The 21,787-nt window shown below is 34.4% G+C and overlaps 1 protein-coding gene across 2 annotated transcripts; it reads right to left on the bottom strand.

The window, feature by feature from the left end:
* Positions 1-47: 47 nt before the first annotated feature.
* On the bottom strand, positions 48-9,387 carry LOC114737282 (protein LSD1). 2 transcript variants are annotated; one of them, XM_028925194.1, is made up of 7 exons: positions 9,145-9,387; positions 8,359-8,477; positions 7,125-7,235; positions 4,193-4,305; positions 685-765; positions 546-599; positions 48-436 (listed from the first exon to the last, which is right to left on the bottom strand). In XM_028925194.1, the coding sequence occupies exons 2-7, from the start codon at positions 8,468-8,470 to the stop codon at positions 395-397; spliced, it is 513 nt and encodes a 170-aa protein (XP_028781027.1). In that variant the 5' UTR covers positions 8,471-8,477; positions 9,145-9,387; the 3' UTR covers positions 48-394. The 2 variants fall into 2 exon arrangements, with proteins under 2 accessions (XP_028781027.1, XP_028781036.1); XM_028925203.1 differs by having other exon boundaries at positions 273-436; positions 8,359-8,472; positions 9,145-9,326.
* Positions 9,388-21,787: the final 12,400 nt, after the last annotated feature.

The raw sequence follows: 21,787 nt of genomic DNA, 5'->3' as shown, positions 1-21,787 counted from the left end.
CAATAATTTTATCATTTGCAATAACCATAAACAAAAGGCCGGGGCAATTGTTGGATAATGTATTAATGTTATATCTTCTCAAATCATTTTAATGGCCAAAGCCAAGACTAAATCGTTTGGCTATCAATGCAGAGGCAGTAATAACGTAAACCTGAGAACCGCAGAATGACAAATTCGATGCCTTTTTCACACTTGTACTCCTGATATCCATACATACAGAAATAAATGTACTTGAAACAACTCTAAACCATATATTAAGTACAGGCTTTGGATTTCTTTAACCATTGGCGAGCAACATCGTATACACAAAGAATATCCATCTTCATGTGCTTGACACTATGAAAATGACTCAAATTGTGAACCTCTCACGACAGAAGAAAAAAATGCAGCGACATTATTTCTTATCTGCTGTAATGCCAACAACAACATTGCTGACCTGTAACAATTAGATTTCTTCCAAGTAAATATTCTTTTCCTGAATGGAAAATCAAATTTTGTGTGCGTGCGCATGTGTTTGGAAGTACAAGGACGAGAAGAGTATTTACCAGTTTCCCACTTGCATCAACAGACATAGGATTTTCAACCAGGACAGTTTGGCTCTGTGGTACAGATTCATTAGACAACAGAATACAAAACAGCCAATACATTCTACAAATAATCATAAGTTAAAAAGTAAACGCATACAGTTGGAATAGAAGGCAATGTTCCAGAGTTGGTTGTTCCATTAGGTCTCTGGACAGGAATTGGAATCCTTCCATTGCTCATCTACAAAGAGGAAGAAGGAGGTGAAGCAGGTAAATGGTTTCAGAATCATAAATATAACACAGATTCAAAGCCAATACCATATTTACAAAATTTTATCTCAAGCTTAAACTGCATCCGCATGACCCAATCATCCTTCCCCACAAAGTAAAAACGGAAAATATGGAAACACCGGAAGGAAAATCAGGGTCTCGAGATCCCATCACTACAGATTCAGTTTCTGAAAATCGTGATCATAAACAGAATTCAGGATCAGAGCCATATATATCCTTCATGTTACATTAGAGTCCCTAACCAATGGTTTTTTTTTTCCCTTTTAGGACATCAGGCCCCAGCCTCTGTTTGGATTAAGGAACGATTAAAAAGCTAAAGGATTCTGTATCTAGCTTGGTACTGAGCTGTATAATACTTTTTTATTAAAAAGAAAGAAAGATCAAAAAGTAACCCTGTATAACACTGAAACTCCAACTTTGGAGTTCTTCACTGGAGTATTGATTGCTATCCCTGCCTTTCGTCTCCTAAGACACCCCAAAGGAAAGGAAATACAATGTATGATCTCGTTTCCATTGTGTTCCTTTCCTTTCGATTCATTTCCAAAATGAAAATAGGACATGGATAGAACGAGTCCATGATTTCAATATGGGACCAAAATTTAAAAGCCTCTCGTGAAATGATTTTTATCATCTTAAATTGGCTGAAAGAAGGGAAGATGATTCAAAAGAATCTGGGCAAACGGTTGAATTCATTGACATTTTTCAATCTGCACAAGCTATAGAGATATATGAAAATACAGAGCAAAGATGCCAGCAACAATGTTTAATCTGTCCCTTTAGTTTTTTCCCGTAATCTGATTCTCATTTGATCCCAATCATTTGACTATTTACAATAAAGAGCATTTAATGTAAATATAACACAAGTCTTGCCACACTCCCCCTGAGGTTCAATCATAGATACAAATCATGTCCAACTTACTAATACAATCTTCAAAACCTGGTTCTGAAAATCCCTTGGTATGGATATCTACAGTTTGGTCTTCAACAGGAATGTAGGTCAAGCAAACTATTCCACCTAAAATATTTTCTTTGATGAAATATCTATCTATTTCAACATGTTTGGTCTTATCATGTTGAACTGAATTGAGGGATATATTTAGAACTGCCTTGTTGTGGCAGTATTACTTTGTGCAATGCAAAATCTACCTATAATTCATTCAATAGTCTTTGAAACCACTGGACTTCGTAGATTTCTGGGGCTACTCCCCTAAATTCCATTTTTGCAAATTCCACTTTTGCACTGCTTCTAGCAATAACATTTTGCTTTTTGCTTTTTACTCTTTCATGTAGGCAGATTACCCCACGCAACTGTGCAACATCCTGTTCTTGCAATGGATCTTCTACCATCTACAAATCCTGTCCAGAAAACATCAGTGAATGCTTCTATCTTGAATCCCCTTCTTGAATAGCAGTCTTCTTCCTAAGGGACCTTAGGATCTTATATACAACTTCTAGATGCACTGCCTTGGCTAAATTTGGATTACACTTTTCCAAGCCAAAAAAAAAACTTTTAGAAAACAGACTTTTGCCCAAACCGATGTTTGGCTACATTTCAAGCTCACTCGCAGAATAGAAAATACACATGAAAAAGCTGATTTTGTAAATGCAAGTCAGAGTAGCTTTTGGCAAACTTTAATTCAGTTTGGCAAATGTCCGTTTTCTAAACTTTGAACCAAGCAAACAATACATATGTTGACTAGCAATACTTACCACAAAAGTAATGTCACATCTAGTGTGTGAGGCTTATATAAATCCACAGAGAAGTCTTGGATACCTTTCTTTCCTTGACCAATTTATCCAGGTCTCCTTCTTTTTGGTCTACTCTATGCAAGTGTCACTTGGCTAGCAACCTAATATCCTTGTTTCAATAAATAGATCAAGATAGTTTCTTTGCAAAATGCATATCCCCTTTCTTGATGATGCAACTTCCATACTGAGAAGTAACTAATTAGTCCAAGGTCTTTTCACCTCAATTTTTGTAGCGAGTATTTTCTCTACTCTATTAATCTCTTTTGCATCATCCCCAGTTATGCCAATATCATCAACATAAAGAATTAGAACTGTTATTATTTTTCCATTCATATTTGAAGACAGCGTGACCTCAAACCAAATTCTAGGAAATTGTTTTAGCCCATACAAGGACTCTTGTTTAACTTGCAAGCCTGATTATTCTTCCCTGGTTTGTTGAAGAAGCCTAGAGGGAGAGTCATATATGCCTTTTAGAAAAGCATTCTTAATTAAAGTCAAGCTGTTGAAAAGGCCCTTCCAAGTTCACAACCAAGAACAGCAGAGCTCTGCTTGTGTTCTTTTGCTAACGGTGCAAATGTCTTGGTATATGCAAGTCTGTAGGCCACCAAGTGAGCTTTACATCTTTCCACTGTTTTGCTCGCAGTGCTCTTAAAATAATAAAATAAGAAAGTCTCTTCCCCAGCGGGAAGTCAACTTCTGCGACTGTCTTGGTTCCACTTGCATATTTCAAGAGCCTTATAATGTCGTTTGGAACCTTCAACCCGTCCAGCTTAGCCATAAAAGCAAGGAACCAAGGTGATAAGGCCTCATACAAACAATTCAAAAGGATCAAGAATACAGAAATGAGTTTATTTTTCCCCAGAGTAATCAGATGATCGACATTAGAAATAGAATCTAGATACCAGAATTATCAACTTCCTTAACAAAATTTTCACAGGAACATTATATCTTCATGATAAAGTGAAATGCAGTACTGCTATGCTTTCAACGACTGATCATTGATATGCATTGACCTGCTGCACATAATTTAGATTATTTATGTAAAAGAGTATGCTGTCCAGACCAAGCCAGTACTATTAAGCAAAACACCAGCCATCAAATCATTTTGGCCAACTAAATGTATCTCAAGATGAGCGTCGTCAGATTATCCAATAAGTTGATACTCTCATGTGATCCGGACTCCTAAAATTATTTCAACTCAACCCTCACACGCAACTATGGTAAATGCAGATCCAGTTCAAGACAGAAAATCCATGCATCACAGTAAATCTACTATGTGATGGGAAGGCTACTGGCCAATCGAGAACATATGATAACCAAATTGATCTTAAAAGGACTAAAAGTATGGCACAGTTCTATTAAAAAAAAATGTATGGCACAATTAGTGATCAGAACAAACTTGGCTCGGAAGACAAGTAACCAGATATAAAAATGCAGTAATAAATCACAACTTTAGGAAGTCTAGATGACGGGATACAAATCTTGATGAATTAAGAAACCACAGAAACTTCATATGGTCAATGCAGACTTCTGTTCTAGAACTTCCAAAGCTTTCTTTTTTTTTTTTTCATTTGAGAATGGAAAGTCAATGCAAACATTTATGCTTCTAACAACTGATATATACTTACACTGACATTAGTAATATAGTGACAAACTGCACATTTGACTGATGGGGCACCAAATGGATACATGAGCGTAGTCCGGCAGTTTCCACAATGCATATGAGCGAGTTGATTAGAGGCTTTAGATACAGACGCAAAACCCACCAAAAGTATATCAGTAAACAGCTATATTCAAATATATGATTGTGCGCATAAATTACTACAATATTACAAGGAATCCATCTTAACAGGACGTGGCATTAAAATTAAATGTGAACCACGCTAATCAACGTTAATTTAAGCACCAAATATCTTGGAGCATCGGAAACAGGATTTTGTGGACACAAGACTCTTCTATTATGGCTTGACATGCCATAATGATAAGCATTGGCCAAACAAAACTCAGACTAATAGGCAATTCAAATTTCTCAACACAAACTTCCTATATTCTTCTAACCATGACGGAAAGCATTTAAATCTTCATTTATTAATGTATCACAATAACTATACATTAATATTAATTTAAAAAAACCCATAAATATAATTATCAAACTCTCAGCTCAAAAAAAAAAAAAAATTATCAAACTCATACAACATCATCTATAAAATTATAATTATAGTAAAAACGAATGTATTTGTGAGAAAATAAGCTAATAAATTTCAATGTATCCATAGAGCATTTAATCCACCCAAAACACGAACAAAAACGCAAAACAACTAACCAACTAAACAAACATCATGGTGAACAATAACGATGAGAAAGAGAGAACATGGCCCCGGGGGGGGAGGGTAAAAGGGAAATAGGAAGGGTGCCTAGGGGAGAGGGGCTCAATTCATCATTATTCCAAAACCTGATCACAATGACCTTCTTGTTCCTTTTGTGTAGTCCCTAATAGCTAATTAACAAACCTAACTGACATCCTAACTCACGCTCCCCTATTTATCACATAATAATACCCCCCCTCCTTGCCCTCAAGGTTCAAGTACAATAGTAGTGTAAATTTGTAGAAAGTAACAGAGGAACATAGGCTTTAAAATCTCGAAAATTTCTCTTGAATGGTGAAGGAATGACTAACTTAGCCTTTTTGGACTTGGGCCTATAAGATTGATCAACTTTAACACATCCTTAGGCCCATACAGCTACCTATACCGCTACCTCCTCGTCCCTTTTCCTTCTTCCTCACTTTAAGAAACCAGTACCATTTGTGGGGGCTCCCACCATATGACTACCAGCCGTGTTATTGACTTTTCCACACAAAACTGGAATACACAACCTAGTTAGAGACCTATGTGTATGAGAATCATTCCTTCTACCTAGCACATGTCCATATGCCCCTTTTCGTTGAACCCATGCTTGTGAAGATATCAAGAACATGATAAGTGATCGGTCCATTCCTCACCACATTAACACTCATCCATACACCTTGACTCTGGGATCCGTGGGAAAGAATGGAATGAACAGTGGCAGCAGAAAAGCAGAAACAGATAGCGATGGTTGGAAAAAGGGCACAAACAACAACAAAAAAAAGCAAAAGATAGCAGCAGCAAAGGAGCCAGGACAAATGGCTAAGGTGGAATGGATAGCAACAAAGGACCTACTTCTACAATAGCCTGAAGAGGTAGACACTTTGAAACTCTCATGGGCTCCAAATCAAAGCTGCAATAGACATAAGCAGACAAGCCTTGGGTGTCTCATTTAAGCAAGGCCACATCAGCAATTCTGTTCCTGACATACCTCCTTGTAGGTAATGTGCAGTTCAGAGTTCCAGCAATGATTTGCCTATTAGCCCCGTTGTCAACCAATTGATGACCACTAGTAAGAACAAGCCAAGAATCCGTCTTGACGGCGTCATGGGCCAACCCAATGGTTCACGCAACCTGTCATTTTTCTTCTTGGGAACTGACCGAACAAAACATATCTAGAACATGGCTTCTTTTTACACTTTGTTCCAAAGTTCTCACATGGCTGCTAACTCATTAATCATCACTAACAAGGTTTTTTTGTAGAATACCCCCATTTTTTTTTAGCTTCATTGTGATGCTCCAAACCCACTCCATATCCTTACTGCCGAGGATGGAGTGGCTTTGATCCCATTGTTGTGTAATAACAATAGGAAAGAGGGAGGACGAAGGAAAAGAGAGAGGAATAGAGACGGGGGGAAGAGAAGGATTCAATTTATTATTATTATTACTCCAAAACCTGATTACAATGACCCTCTTATTCCCTTTTATAGGCTACAATCCTTGATGCCTAATTAACTAACCTCACTAACTTCCTAACCAATTCATACCCCGATTTACTACACAACGCATTAGCTCAGAAGACACTTCCAATCCTTTTGTGAAACCACAAGGACCAATCGCCTTTAAGGTTTGTTTATACCTATAAGGGAGGCCTCACAAATATTGTTTTCACAAAGAAGTTTTAGCAGAAGAACCTCAGACTAAAAACTCTTCATCCCATTCTAACCACATACACCACAAGCCTATCAAGTGTCAAAGGACTTCACGGTCCTTATTGCCGCCAAAATACTTTAAAAATAGCAAGAAAGAAACCCTGAACTTGATTATAAATACTTCAAAATGGTACCACGGCTTAGTCACCAAAAAAAAAAAAAATTGCCATAGCTGTCTTCTAACATCTATGCATGAATCTCAGCTAGCAGATTCAAAATTCCATAACGATCAATTAAACATGAAATCAAAATCAAGCTTTCACAGCTGCATGAGTTGAAGTCATCCTTTTCTATAATGTAGACAAGAGGAAATAAGCAAGGATAAATTGAAAGAATCAACAGATTAACGGGTTTAGCCAATTCAATGACACAAACAAGAAATCACCCCAGGTATGAGATTTCTGTATAAATGCTGCTGTCTGGAAACACAAAAGGTAGTCACCCCATAATCAATGCAATGTGACCAAGCTTCACACATCTAGCAACAAGCAAATATATTGCACCTGACGCAAGGTTTACGGTTTGACAGCAAGAACATCTCACACTAGGAGCTCCGCGTGTGTACATTAGCAATGTCCGACAACCTCCACAATAAAGCTGAGACATTTCAATTCCTGCAAGTATAATTGAAAAACCAAGGTACTTGAGCAAGCATCCAGTTAGAGGCTGACCAATTATAAATGCTAAATCCAGCAGGCTGCATGGTGAATTTCTAGTTTCTACTCCCATGCACTCCAAAGTGAATAATACATATTTTAAACAGTGAAAGGTAGAATGTACTTTGATAGAAAATAAAATTATGTTTTGGAGGAAAGGAGGATAAGACATCCTCACAAAGAACACCAAATCCAAAGAGAAGGGTGAGAAACTTCGCCTATTAAAAAATTCAAGTAAATAAATGTAGCAAAGCAGCTTAGTCTCGTTTGAAATGACAACCCCTTTAAATTGCCATGAGCAGAGCACCAAACCGACAACATGAAAATAACCTTCCTCAGAACACTGTCAAAGTCATAGAAACAATGAAATACCCTAAAAGTTTAAGCATTATTCTTCCTAAGAGATCATTATTCATCAGTTTTCACTTAACATCTTAAAGTCTTGGGTTAAAAATAATCCTTGATATAGGAGCCTCTATGACCAAATGATTATAAATTTTATAATAGGTGTTAGGTAATATTCATGTACTATCGTATGATTAGGACAGAATCATTGCATAGGGAGTATTGATATGATATCTGTAATTGTCACAGGAAAGTTAATGGCAGTTAGACTCATTGCTACTGTTATTGACTATTGGCCATATGAACGAGCCTTCATTAGTTTCATAATGAACCATACTGCTCTTGATAACTTTTTCATTTAATAAAATACATAAAATAAAGATCCTCATTCTTTTAGATATCATGCCAAACAAATTTTAGCTTCATTCTATTCTATATCATTTTATTCTCTTGATACTCTATCTGGTAACCAAGCGAGCCCTTAATACTTCCCCCTCATAAGAAGACTAGAGACATTTTCCATTAACCATTATAGCTATATATTTTGGCAATAACAGTCTATTCTCTTTATTTTTCTCATCCCATAAACATGAATATGTGGTCAGTGGTGAAAAATCTAAATGCAAGCCACATTATTACTTCTATTTTACAATTTCCACTTCGTAACCAGTGGCCTGAGTACGTAGCAAATAAATACTTCCAACTTTGAAATAATAGCAAAGGAAATGGAGCTTACCAGGTGGAGGAACCGAGGTAACTGTGTTGCACAATGCACAACAAACATTGGTTGCCCCTCTAGGATAAAGCAAAATGCTCCTACATCCACTACACAAGAGCTGGCTCTGCATGGCTGCACTGTTAAAAAACAATACACGATTCAATTAAAAACTCAACCGAAAGAACAAGATCCAATCACCAGTGTCTTCGTATATGAGTGAGTGACATTGTCAAGAATTTTGTCATAACTGAAAGAAGAATATATTCAATGAAGAAGCTTTATTGTTAAAAACCAATAGAACATTCAATAGAAGACTCATACATAAGAACAAGTTCCAATCATTGATAGCTGTCATGTGAGATCGTCAAGAATTTGTCATAACTTAAAGGAGAATAAATTTAATGAAGCTGTCGGTCCTCATAAGGCTCTAGTGGAACTTGCACAGAAATAAGACATGAAACAAAGTCATAGATTTTTTGTGGGAAAATCCACACTACTGGACAGGGTGAGGGGAATAGAAAGTGTGCACTCCAATGTCTTCTTACATCGACAACACGAAATTTGATGGGAAGGAAAATTTGGCCAAACCCAGAATTTAAAACTTTCATCTTTCTCCGTTTCAAATGCCTTGCACGTCCCAAAATTAAGAAATATGTTCTGGCAACCAGATGGAGCAGAACAGTGAATCCAACAAGGAAAAAATGAAGAAAGAAAATTCAGGTTGGCTCTAATCTATAAGGCATGAAAAAATCTCCGCTAAATCATAGTGATCATTTCATGCAAGTTTCAGCACTCCACAAATACCTCAGGTTCCTGAATTATGTCCTGATACAAGATTCTGAAAACCAAGGAAGAAAAGGAAATATCCCCAGCGGAGACAAGCAGAGGACCAAATCCAAGACCAAGAATTGTCGATTCAAACAGATAAGTCCTCCTGTAAACTCCGCGGGGCAGGAAAAATTCGGGGCTACGTCGCGGGGAGAATCGAAAGGGGGTGATGATATGTGGTAAATTGAATTAATCTGCCCCGGTTTGTTATGGGAGCGTCGGGAACAACGATTACTTCAACGGGAGAAACGCGATCTCCTCCGATAACATTTGCCCATTATGATTTTCAAAAGGGGAAATTTCACTGTAGGAACGCAGAAGACAAATAATTTCAAAGAGCTTCAAAATTTCTGAAAGCTCACTGCAGGACCAAGGGACCAATCTGATATTAATTTTTAGAGTGAGATTACAATAATACCTCTCTCTTTTTATTTTATTAAAAAATAAATATTTACCGGAGTTACTGTTCCGGCCACCGGAGGTCGGAGGTCCGGCCATCGGCGCTCAGGTGGCCGCTGTCGGGGTCTGGTCACCGGTGGCCGGAACAGTAACTCCGGCGGGACCTCCGGTGGCAGGAGTTTTTTTGTTTAAAATAAAGTGGCCAAGGGAGGGTTTGAACCCAGGACCCCTTGGCACACCAAAAGACTTGTAACCACCAAGCCAAGCAACCCATTCAATCATAAAATGCAAATAAAACTATATATAACAAAATAAACGCAACAGTCCAAATGTAAGTGAACAAGTGAAATTAGACAATTTACAAGTGGAATTCAGAAATTTGCAACAAAAATTAGGCAATTTACAAATAACATAATAGAAGTCATAACTCCAAATGCAAGTGTTTAAGTGTAAATGAGCAAGTGAAATTTGAAGATTTACAATAAAATTTTATGGATTTACAACCCAAATTTGGCAAACACAAGAGAATTCACAACCCAAAATGTAAGTGTTGAGTGTAAGTGAACAAGTGAAATTAGACGATTTACAAGTGTGATTCAGTAATTTACAACAAAAATTAGACAATTTACAAATAACATAATAGAAGTCATAACCCCAAATGCAAGTGTTTAAGTGCAAATGAGCAAGTGAAATTTAAAGATTTACAATAAAATTTTATGGATTTACAACCCAAATTTGGCAAACACAAGAGAATTCACAACCCAAAATGTAAGTGTTTGAGTGTAAGTGAACAAGTGAAATTAGACGATTTACAAGTGTGATTCAGCAATTTACAACAAAAATTAGACAATTTACAAATAACATAATAGAAGTCATAACCCCAAATGCAAGTGTTTAAGTGCAAATGAGCAAGTGAAATTTAAAGATTTACAATAAAATTTTATGGATTTACAACCCAAATTTGGCTAACACAAGAGAATTCACAACCCAAAATGTAAGTGTTTGAGTGTAAGTGAACAAGTGAAATTAGACGATTTACAAGTGGAATTCAGCAATTTACAACAAAAATTAGGCAATTTACAAATAACATAATAGAAGTCATAACCCCAAATGCAAGTGTTTAAGTGCAAATGAGCAAGTGAAATTGTCGAATTTCACTTGCAAATCTATAAACTTTTGTTGTAAATCTTCAAATTTTATTTGCTCATTTACACTTAAACACTTGTATTTGGGATTATGAATTCCATTATGTTATTTGTAAATTTCCTAATTTTTGTTGTAAATTGCTGAATTCCACTTGTAAATCGTCTAATTTCACTTGTTCACTTACACTCAAACACTTACATTTTGGGTTGTGAATTCTCTTGTGTTTACCAAATTTGGGTTGTAAATCCATAAACTTTTATTGTAAATTTTACTTGCTCATTTGCACTTAAATACTTGCATTTTGGGTTATGACTTCTATTATGTTATTTGTAAATTGCCTAATTTTTGTTGCAAATTTCTGAATTCCACTTGTAAATCGTCTAATTTCACTTGTTCACTTACATTTGGACTGTTGCGTTTATTTTGTTATATATAGTTTTATTTGCATTTTATGATTGAATGGGTTGCTTGGCTTGGTGGTTACAAGTCTTTTAGTGTGCCAAGGGGTCCTGGGTTCAAACCCTCCCTTGGCCACTTTGTTTTAAACAAAAAAACTCCGGCCACCGGAGGTCCGCCGGAGTTACTGTTCCGGCCACCGATGACCGGACCCCGACGGCGGCCACCTGAGCGCCGGTGGCCGGACCTCCGACCTCCGGTGGCCGGAACAGTAACTCCGGTAAATATTTATTTTTTAATAAAATAAAAAGGGAGGGGTATTATTGTAATCTCACTCTAAAAATTAATATCAGATTGGTCCCTTGGTCCTACAGTGAGGTTTCAGAAAGTTTTGGGGGCTCTTTGAAATTATTTGTCTTCTGCGGTCCTACAAAAATTTCCCCTTTTCAAAACTATCTCTCTCCGGGGGGATTTTTTTTTTCTTTTTTTTCCCCAAAAACTTGCACATAAGTGCCGAGGGACACATTTGTGCTGAGTGACACAGTATTTGGTAGGATCAAAATCATAATTTTAGAAGTATTTTTATGGTATACGAAGTAAATATGTAAAGGAGTTTATTTCAATTTGTGAAAAAGTACTTCTGAAAAGTGCTTATTGAGCTTTCCAATCACCCCCTAGGTGTTTGGGTAAAAACAAAACTATAGTTTTAAAAGTATTTTTACGATATACGAAATAAATATATAAAAAAATTTGTCTCGATTTATAAAAAAGTACATCTAAGAAGTATTTTTAGTTACCCAAATACCCCCTAAATCAAGGTGGCTTCAAATCCTCATATTATTCCCAAGTCCCCATAGACTTAGACATGAGAGCTAAACATTACAATTGTAAAAGTATGATTTTGCCCTTGTTGATTGAAAACTATTGCTGCATAAGGAAGAAAAGAATGGCAAAAAAAAAAGCTCTGCAACCATTTTCATTATTTCAAATAAGTTATTTTTTGCTTCATTTTCTTTTCAAATCTCATCATTAATAATATTTATCTTCTTTTTCTTCTTAGAAGTTTAATATTGGTTTGAAAGTTGATTAAGTGAGGGAATGTATACGTATTGAGGATATGATTAAGATCAAGGGTAGTTCATTTTAATCATATACAGTCTTAATCATTTATGGTGTGATTTCATAATGATTGCTATTGACAAGTACGAGGATGTTGGTTGGCAACTCAATGGGAACCTGTTGACAATTTAGGGAGTATATGTTAACAAAAAATTTATTAAATAATATAACCTTCATAAAAGATTAAATTATAATCAAATAGTATTATATAATAACTTTTAACCTGAAATCATGTGTGATCAAATTATTCGCATTAATACTGGACGAAATGATCGATTTATAATAAAATTTTCTTACACAACCATTGACAAACTCAAGAGCGTGGCTTAACAGCTCAATGGGAATTTGTTGACAAGTTCGAGAGTGTGCTTTGGCAACTAAATTTATGGGATGGCATAACTTTAACATGAGATCAAATTATAACTAAATAGTATTAGATAACAACTTTTAAGATGAAATCATATATGATTAAAGCATCCACACTGATATTAGACGAAATGATGGGTTTATGGTATAATTTTATTGTAAACAGCAATTGACAAGCTCACCAATCAACTTCAAAACAAAGATTAAAATTCCAATGACTGTGAGAAAAAAGAAAATAAATACTGTTAATGATGAGACCTACAACAAAGATGAAATAAAAAGATAGCTTTTTTGGAATAATGGAGATGGTCAAGATGGTTACAGGGTCCCTTTTTTTCTTTGTCATGCTTCTCTCCCTCATGTAGCAAGACAAAAAACGTGTCATAAACCCTCTTCCTGTCTCTTTCTCTTTCTCAGGGTGTGTTTGGCAAGCACTCCAAACCATGGTTTTGGGACCTAAACCATGGTTTGGGAAAAATGTTAGCCAAACACCCTTAAAAAAATCAAAACCATGGTTTGGGTTCAAAACCATGGTTTTGAGAAAAGCAGAAATTTTTTACTTTTGGAGGAAAAAGGGGAGAGTGTGAGAGCCTATAGGATATGTATTGTTGTTTTTTTATAAACAAATTTTTTATAAATATATTTAATCTTATATCTTATAAATATATATACATATTAATTATTTATTAATTATATTATCTTATATATTATTAATACATGTTAATAAAAAATATATTATTAACAATTTTATTCCTTCAAATTAAAATATATCATAAAATATATTTTTTCTATAATTATCATATTAATTTATGCCAATTTGTATATATAAAAAGTACTTCTAATAACAACTATCCAAACACTCACACTTCTTAAAATCACTTTTTCACAAAACCTATTCTTCCCAAAATCTATTTTTTTCAAAATCTATTCTCCAGAAGCTATTTTCCAAACCATGGTTTGGTTTCATCCAAACACACAATCAATGAAGGCAAAATCGTTTTTGCACAAATGTAATGTTTTGATCTGAAGTTTTTGGGAACTTAGGACTAATTTCAGGATCTAAATAGACTTTAGATGAATAAATTGTGTTGCCTAGGACTTGTGTGTAATTTTTTTTTAGGTTAAATTTGTTTCCTATATATTTTTTCCCATTGTTTTCCATCCTTACATTTTATAATTTACGGTCTAAAATATTAACTCCCTTATGGTCTCTTTTTTTTTTTTTTAACTAGGGTTCTTTATGGTCTATTTGGTACAAGAAAAATGGAGAGGAAGAAAGGAGATGAAAAATTTTAATAAACTCATTTTAAAAAATTGGAGAAGTAGGGTTATAAAATTTAGATTAAAAAAATAAAATAAAAGAGTAAGAAAAATTAATTAAAAATAAACAAATAAGAAAATTTAATTAAAAAATTTTAACCCTAGTTCTCTAATTTTTCAAAATGAGCTTGGGAGAGTTTAGATACCCACCCTACAATCAATTAAAAAAAAAGTACTTTCACACAAGTTAAATAAAATTCATTTTGCAAGCTTACCTCATATATCCTAAAATTACTTATAAAAAAGCAATGTAAACATGATTTTGAGCTTATGGATATACTTTTGTGTTTTAAGCATTAACTTTGTTGATGAGGTACTAACTAACCAGGACGACGCGTATAAATGAAAATATGGAGAGGTTCAATTCCTTAAGTTTTCAAAAACTAAAATATACACTTGGTCATTTAAATTTGAGTTGAGTTTTAGTTCATTTTTTTAAATTTATAAAGTGTATTTTTAGTCCCTTAAACTTGATACCGGTAATTTCTTCTAATGAAAAATGCTGATTAGGTAAATTTAAATAATGATTTTACAAATAAGTGCTGATAAAACATGCTGACATTTTAATTTTTTAATATAATATTTTTATATTTTAGACTGTGTAAATTTGAAAAAGATTTAAAATAAAAACAACTCTACAATTTCGGGTTGGGTTAACCCTCTAAAATAAAAATAATGAGAAAACCCTTGAAGACAATGGTCCCAATGTCTATTGTTGCCATCTCCGCCTACACGCCCAACTCAATCTCTACTGTCGCTGCTTGCGAATGGAATTTGCACATTTTCTAGCAAATTGGGCTTATAGACCTTTAGGTTGATAAGAGGAAGAGATTGATGAGAGGAATCAAATGGGTCAAGTAGTGCAAGAAGAAGAGAAGGAACAGAAGTAGCTTTTAAGGAGCAAAAGTCAGATTGGGTTATTTTATCATGTTTGGCATCACTTTTAGATACAAGTCATTTTGCCTTAAAAAGTCACTTTAAGTCATAAACTAATTTTTATGGCTTATGCCTTATCTTGCTTATGCAAAAGCTCCTTTTCAAAATCAAAAGATATTTTTATCCCTAGATTTATGTTCTTCTTATACCTCTCTCTACATATTTAGTTATTTTTAATGTTCTTCTCATACCTCTCTCTACATAATTAATGTGCTTTCCAGCCAATTTTTAGTTATTTATTTTTAATGCTTTTTTAAATAAAAATAATTTTTAACAATATTTTTATAATATTTTAGGATTATTTTTCATTTTACATTTACATAAACCATGTTGAGTATATCATCCAATTAATTATATAATATCATTTGGTTAAAAAAATTATATATTACTATAATTTCTAATTGAAATATATTTTATTCATTAGATATAACTCCTTCCTATTATAATAATTTAAAATTATTATATTTTGTAAATTTATTTTTAATTATTTTTAATTATTTTTTATCATTTAATAAAAGTCATACATATTCTGTTCATTTTACAAACTAAACTTACTTATCTAATCATAATCTAAATAACTTTTCAACTTTACAAGCTAACTTCTATAAAAATCAATCCAATAATAAATTATATTACCTAATCTATCTTTTATCCAATTTTATTTTTCTAAAAATCAGATTAAAAATGAATTTTTTTTTTACTACCAATCCAAACAGAATGTTGACAAGAGGTGGACATTGATTTTGAGAAGTAAGGCCCTGTTTGGTACGTCGCAGTGGCATTGGGATTGACCTAATTTACTATGTTTGGTACAAAGGAATTGTCTGAATGGGGGTTTGCTGAGTACTATACTTAGGGGTGTTTGGGTAGAAACAGAACCATAGTTTTAAAAATACTTTTACGGTATATGAAGTAAATATGTGAAGAAATTTGCCTTAATTTGCGTAAAAATGCTTTTGAAAAGCACTTTTACATTCATCCAAACACTCCCTTGTACTTATGGCATTGAGTAACGCCACCATCTCCCTAGAATTGCGATTTCAATCTTAGGATTGAAATTTTTTTGACCGAAATACTTATTGGTGGCAGCACCTAAATTCTCCAAAATCCAGCAGATATTCCACCTGCTCTATAATGCTATGCAAACTTTGTTGACGACAACACCTGCAAAGAAACAATAAATCCGAGTCGTGTCTTACAGACACTGTCCTTACGAGCTATTATGCAATTACTGACAAAACAAAAAGCGGCACTCCCTAGGATTAAGCGGATTCTTCCTGTGAAATAGGGTGAGCAGAACAGTGAAAGATAAAAGAACTCAATAAGACAGAACACCAAAGGAGGGAAGAGAGTTACCCGAAAGCTCAGAGCATGGCAGTCTTTTTGAACTTCGATCTCATGCCTTTTTTATAGGCTGCGGATCACAATACCATTGAGCACATTTAAACTCGCTTAATGACAATTAACTCATAATTAAATGAGGCGTTTCGAGTAGTAATTAACTTGTTTAATGACTATTTAAGATAAATAAAATCTTCGGTTACGATCACTAAAGAGGCATAATTATAATTAAAATTTAGATAGATATTTTCACTAAAGTGCCCGATATCGCATTTGACTAGTGCACAAGGGGTGAGAGGAAATTGCCAGATTTGTCTCTGGTGACTCGTTGTGCATGTGAGCTCACTTCTCCTCTTAGCCCATTTAGTAGTCCAATATCACTTATTACGTGGACTCCCACAATCTCAAGCAACGTGGGACTCTTCCTTTGACACACCTACACATATTATTTACAACAATATCCTCCTGTTAAAAAGGTCTCCTATGCCTTCTTCAACCTTCCCCTCTGATCTTCATTACCTTCTTCTCCTTCTTCTCCATCATCAACTTAGTAGTAATTGGAGAAAAGCAACCCAAATCAATAAAACTAAAGATAGAGAACAACAAACTGGATCGAGCAATTATCGAAAATGAGCAACAAAAATGGCACCGAAAGAAGATAGAGCAACAAAAATCAAAGATGAGCGACAATTGAGAGTTGCAACTAGAGAGAGAGAGAGAGAGGATCGAGTAGTAGGGGGATCTTTTTGAACACTGATCACAACTTGCTGTTGAGGAAGAAAGGGGCACCCTGATGTTGCTGGTGTCAAAACTGATTGCATAGGCTACCGCCCCCTCCTTTGCCTGAATATGGTGTGACATACTCTAAACAATTCCCTTTCTTCCTCAGTCAACGTAGAGAGAAGCAAACCACCACTGTCCTTTAATGGTTCTTATATGGCAAACCTTTCGATCTACTTTAATTTGAAGGTAAAGAGAAAGATACCATGGAGGAGAAAGACCCATTGGTCTGCTTTTTCTTTTGGTGACAATGAAGGTCCTCTCTCCCTAATTGGTTTTCTCCATGGAAGATGATCTGTGGATATGGGGAAGCATCGAGAGAGATATGGATTGCTTTTTTTTTTTTTTTAATTTTTTAGTAGTAAGGGTAGTATAGTATTTTCATATTTTATGTCATCTTATAAAATAAAATTAATGTCATCATTCCTTTTAAATGTTACTCCATACCAAACATAATTTTAAAGCCTCAATCCCACTCTCACACCCAATCCTATTCCACTAAAAGTCAGTCCTACGTGCTAGATAGGGCCTAAATACTCTGAGAAGTAAACAGAAACAATTTTTAACTTCATCGAGCGGTAATCTTGTTTTCTAGTTATTTGTGTGTGAGGGATCTTCATACAAATACCCTTAATAGTAAAATGTGATAAAGAAAAAAAAGAGTCTAAGTAAGAAAGACTGATGCCTCATTTGGTACCGTGGAACTGGGACTTTAGAATTGGAATTGGGTTAGAATTGAAAACTTAAAACAGCTTGGTATCATGGAACCAAGTTTCCCACGAAACTCAATTCCATAAAAAACCATAAAACTTTGTTCCTACCTCTTACCCAGCCATGGCAATGAGCAAGGATGGTGACAATGGCCGTGATAATAGGAGGTAGCAATGGAAGCGAGGATGGCGAGTATGGCCGTGGCAGTGGGAGGCAGTGATGACGTGACAATGAGTAAGGACGCTTAGTGAAATCAAGATTTTTATGGTGCTTCGACATTTTCCAATGCTCGAAAAAATTCAGCATTTATAAGATGATTTGAATTTGCTAGAATGCTTTGCCAAGGGATCTCAAGTCATCAGAGGTGCTACGACAGCGACGGCTTCATCTCCTCCTCCTCCTCCCTCTTTAATCTGTAATCCCTCTTCAATCTGCACTCCTCCTCCTCATTCTTCCTCTTTGATCTGAGATTTTGATGGACTATTTTCTGGTTGAGTTCTCTACTTCTCTTTTTGGTTGATTTCTAGATTCTGGCAATGGTAGTAGATGGCGACTCTACTGGCTACAATATAAAAAAAAACAGTGAATTAACAGCGGTCACTTTCTAGGGATTAAAAAAAATCACTACAAAATAAACATTTCTAGCAGTTATAACACAAACTGTAAGAAATTTGCAGCGTTTTGACCAAAAAGGGTGTGGACCCCACATATTCCTAGCAGTTTTGACCCAACCATTAGAAAATGACCGCTGCAACTATGACGCCATTTGGCACGAAATTGGTGCCATATTTCCAGCATTTAATTTCTAGCGGTTTTGTTGCTGGAACCACTAGAAAATGTTGTATTTTTTAGCAGTTCAAAAACGGCTAGAAATTTCATCAAAGTTTCTAGTGGTTGTCCTGAAAACCGCTAGAAATCATTTATTTTTCTCGAGGAGTCCTGACACATGGCTGCACGCTAGTGGCGATAAGGGGCAGCGCAATAAATTCCTAGTGGTTTTCATAGAACTGCTACAAATGTCGCAAGAAATTTTAAAATTCTAAATTCAGATTTCCCTCCTAGCTACCTAGAAAATTCTTACCGTTACCTTCTTACTTTGAGATTCAAATTTCTCTTTGACCTCAATATTTCTAGTTGTTATTAACCGCCAGAAAATTCTTACTGTTACCCTTAAATTTGGTTCAGTTTTTTAAAAATAAAAAAAATTACAATTTGTAGCGGTTATAGAACCGCTATAAACTAACATAACTGCTAGAAAAGATATAAAACTGCTGCAAATAGTAGACAATCGCTAGAAAATTCTTGTTGATCTCTATAAATACTATCTCACCTCCTTATTCATTTACTCTATTTCTTTTCCTTCCTCTCCTCCTCTTCTTTATAATTCCCTCTTTTCGTCTTACTCTTTCATATGGTAGTTTTTCTCTCTTATTTAAATGGTAAGATGATATTCATTTTATAAATCTTAATTTTTTTTATTTATCTTTATTTATAGTCTACTAACATATTTATTTATCTTTTTTCTAATATTTTTCTTCTTTATATTTGTCATGCCCTCCTCATCTAATTTAACCACTTTTCAACATAAAAGTTAAGGTTCAACACTACAAATTATCCTATCTCCAATTCAACTGTCTAATTAAATTCAATTCAATTCATTTGACACAATTATAATTTAATTACTTATTATCTATCACAAAATTTAAATATATAACATGTAATATATTGGTAAATACACCTATTAATATAATTCTCTAATATAATCAATTTAATGGTTTTTTAATTGATCAGATTATATTTTATAATAATGAAAATTTTAAATTTTATTTTTTTACCTGGAATGAATTTTGTAGCGGTTTAAAAACTGCTAGAAAAATAAAAAAAGCAGAAATTTTTTTGCAAAATTTAAATTTGGTCCGCTTGACGCCAAATTTCTAGTGATTAATAAGGCAAAATAAATTTCGTACACAACTTTCTAGCGGTTTTGTGAAAATTTCCTAACGGTTTTGAACTGCTAGAAAATTCGTCGCATTCTTGTTTTTTCTAGCGATTAATAGAACCGCTAGAAATTTTCTGGTGTTTTGACCATACTGTGTAGCGCGGTTCCTTTAACTGCTAGAAAACTGTTTCTTACATTTGATTTTCTGGCGGTTTTTCTAACCGCTACAAACAACAAATCGCGAGAAAAATTGTAATTTAAACGCTAGAAAATACACATGTTTTGTAGTGCTAGGATGCTTGTTGAGGGGAGGGGTAGGATTTTTTTTGGGTTGGAGGATATTTTAGTATTTTCATATCATAAAGACATATTTCAACTAAAAATTGTATCCCACTTCCACCCACATACCAAACATGTTTTAAAACTCACTTGCACTAACCATTTCTACTTTTAGTTCCTGGAAAATCACTTTCCTGTACCAAAGGGGGCATGAAAAGTACTAAATGCGATATGGTGTTAGGAGACAGAATGTTGAGTTGGAGGTTTATCATTGATATATTTATAATCTTTAAAGGGGGCAACATTTGAGGAAGAAGATTGGGAGAGATGTTTGGAAGTAGAATTAGGACTAAGCGAGTGACTCATAACCCGCTAAATTCACTCGTGGCCTGTAGATACTTTGTCACTTTAGGCCTGCCCAAAAAATGTACAAAACGATATATTATTTTATATGTATAAATTTTATTAGACCAATTAAATTCTGGAAAATTATATCTAAAAACACAATTTGAAAAATTAATTAATTAAAACACAATTAATGCTAATCATATAATACCAACTAACCTAATGCAAGAACATCAACACAAAGTTAATTAATTAGCATCGAGCTACGACCTAATTTAAACCCTAAATACACAATTGTAAAAGGAAATGAGCAGAAGAAAAAAGGGTGCAGGATATATCAATTATACAGTCATCATGGTTTTGCGTTACTGCTAGGCTCATGATTTTGTAGATTCACTCAAAGTGTCTCATCAAAAGCTATATTCATATATGGTGGTCAGATGAGGAGAGAGTCAGAAGTAGTAGTGCTTTCCATCATATATATTGTTACTCTGTCTAGTAGAAGTTAATATAAAAACTAGTTGAAATTTAAAGTTAATTTTAAGTATAAAACTTCAATCTATTTTATCTTTTAAATTTATAATAATTTTTCTAAAATATTCTTATTGATTATAAGGGTTCCCACTAAGAGATAATTCCAATGCACATAATTAAATATGGTAGTTTAGAAAAGTCAATACACATTTGTTATAATTAATCAATTTAACCAATTTTCTCATAATCCCCCCAAATTAGTTATCTAACTCATATATTAAGAATCAGAAGTGATATTTATTAGTACTAGTATGGATGATTCCCATTTCCCACCTCCAAGGCCAAGTTTGTGTCATTTACCATTCATCCATTAGCTCAAAACGTCATAATCTTAATTTTATATTTTTGGGTGATCGATGGGAAGTTAATAACTTTTGTGCATCCATGAAGAGATTATGGTTTTGTTTGGTGTGAAATATTGAAAATGAGGAATGGAGATTAGAATTGCAATTAAAAAATCATTAAAAAATTTTTTAGTATGAGTAATTATTTGTTATATGAGATTAAGTAAACCTATAAAAATAGGATTGTGGAATACCACTTTGCCCATAGTATTTCCCATGTTTCATCGTGAGCCTCACAAAAATTAAACAAAAATTATAATTGGATGGTAATCTGTTCATTCCGACGTTCTAGAATGCACGTACGTTGACTGTCTTCACTAATGATCTTAGTCGTGGTAGAGTGATGTTGGGCTAGTTGATTCTATTGCCTCGGGCTGTTGACCCCAGTTAAGATGGTATTTATTTTAATTTCCAACTATAGGTATGCCTGTCAGTGTCCCACCCCAAGAAATAAAACATCCCGGATCCCCACCATGGATACACGGAAGCCACTTCATTATGGCTTTGTTTGAATGGATACAGCAACAATTAACTATTAATAATAGCCATTGTTAAACAAGCCCTCTTCTCTCTCATATTAATCCATCAGTTGACCCAATATTTACTCCATCATTCGCTTGTTAACAAATTTCTCCATCGGAAAATAATTGTAATTTTAGAGAAG

This window comes from Neltuma alba, unplaced genomic scaffold (genome assembly GCF_004799145.2).
Source record: "Neltuma alba isolate B1F8T4 unplaced genomic scaffold, ASM479914v2 tig00002763_pilon, whole genome shotgun sequence".
NCBI classification, from domain to species: Eukaryota; Viridiplantae; Streptophyta; class Magnoliopsida; order Fabales; family Fabaceae; genus Neltuma; species Neltuma alba.
Note: the sequence above shows the minus strand (reverse complement) of the source record. Positions and strands in the feature narration are given on the sequence as shown.

Bases quoted from the DNA above. Each gene is read 5' to 3' on its own strand.
- LOC114737282 (XM_028925194.1), bottom strand. From the start codon at position 8,470: ATGCAGAGCCAGCTCTTGTGTAGTGGATGTAGGAGCATTTTGCTTTAT. The intron at 7,236-8,358 runs GTAAGCTCCATT...TTATACTTGCAG, and splicing joins TACCTCGGTTCCTCCACCTG to GAATTGAAATGTCTCAGCTT. The intron at 766-4,192 runs GTAAGTATATAT...TCCTCTTTGTAG, and splicing joins ACTATATTACTAATGTCAGT to ATGAGCAATGGAAGGATTCC.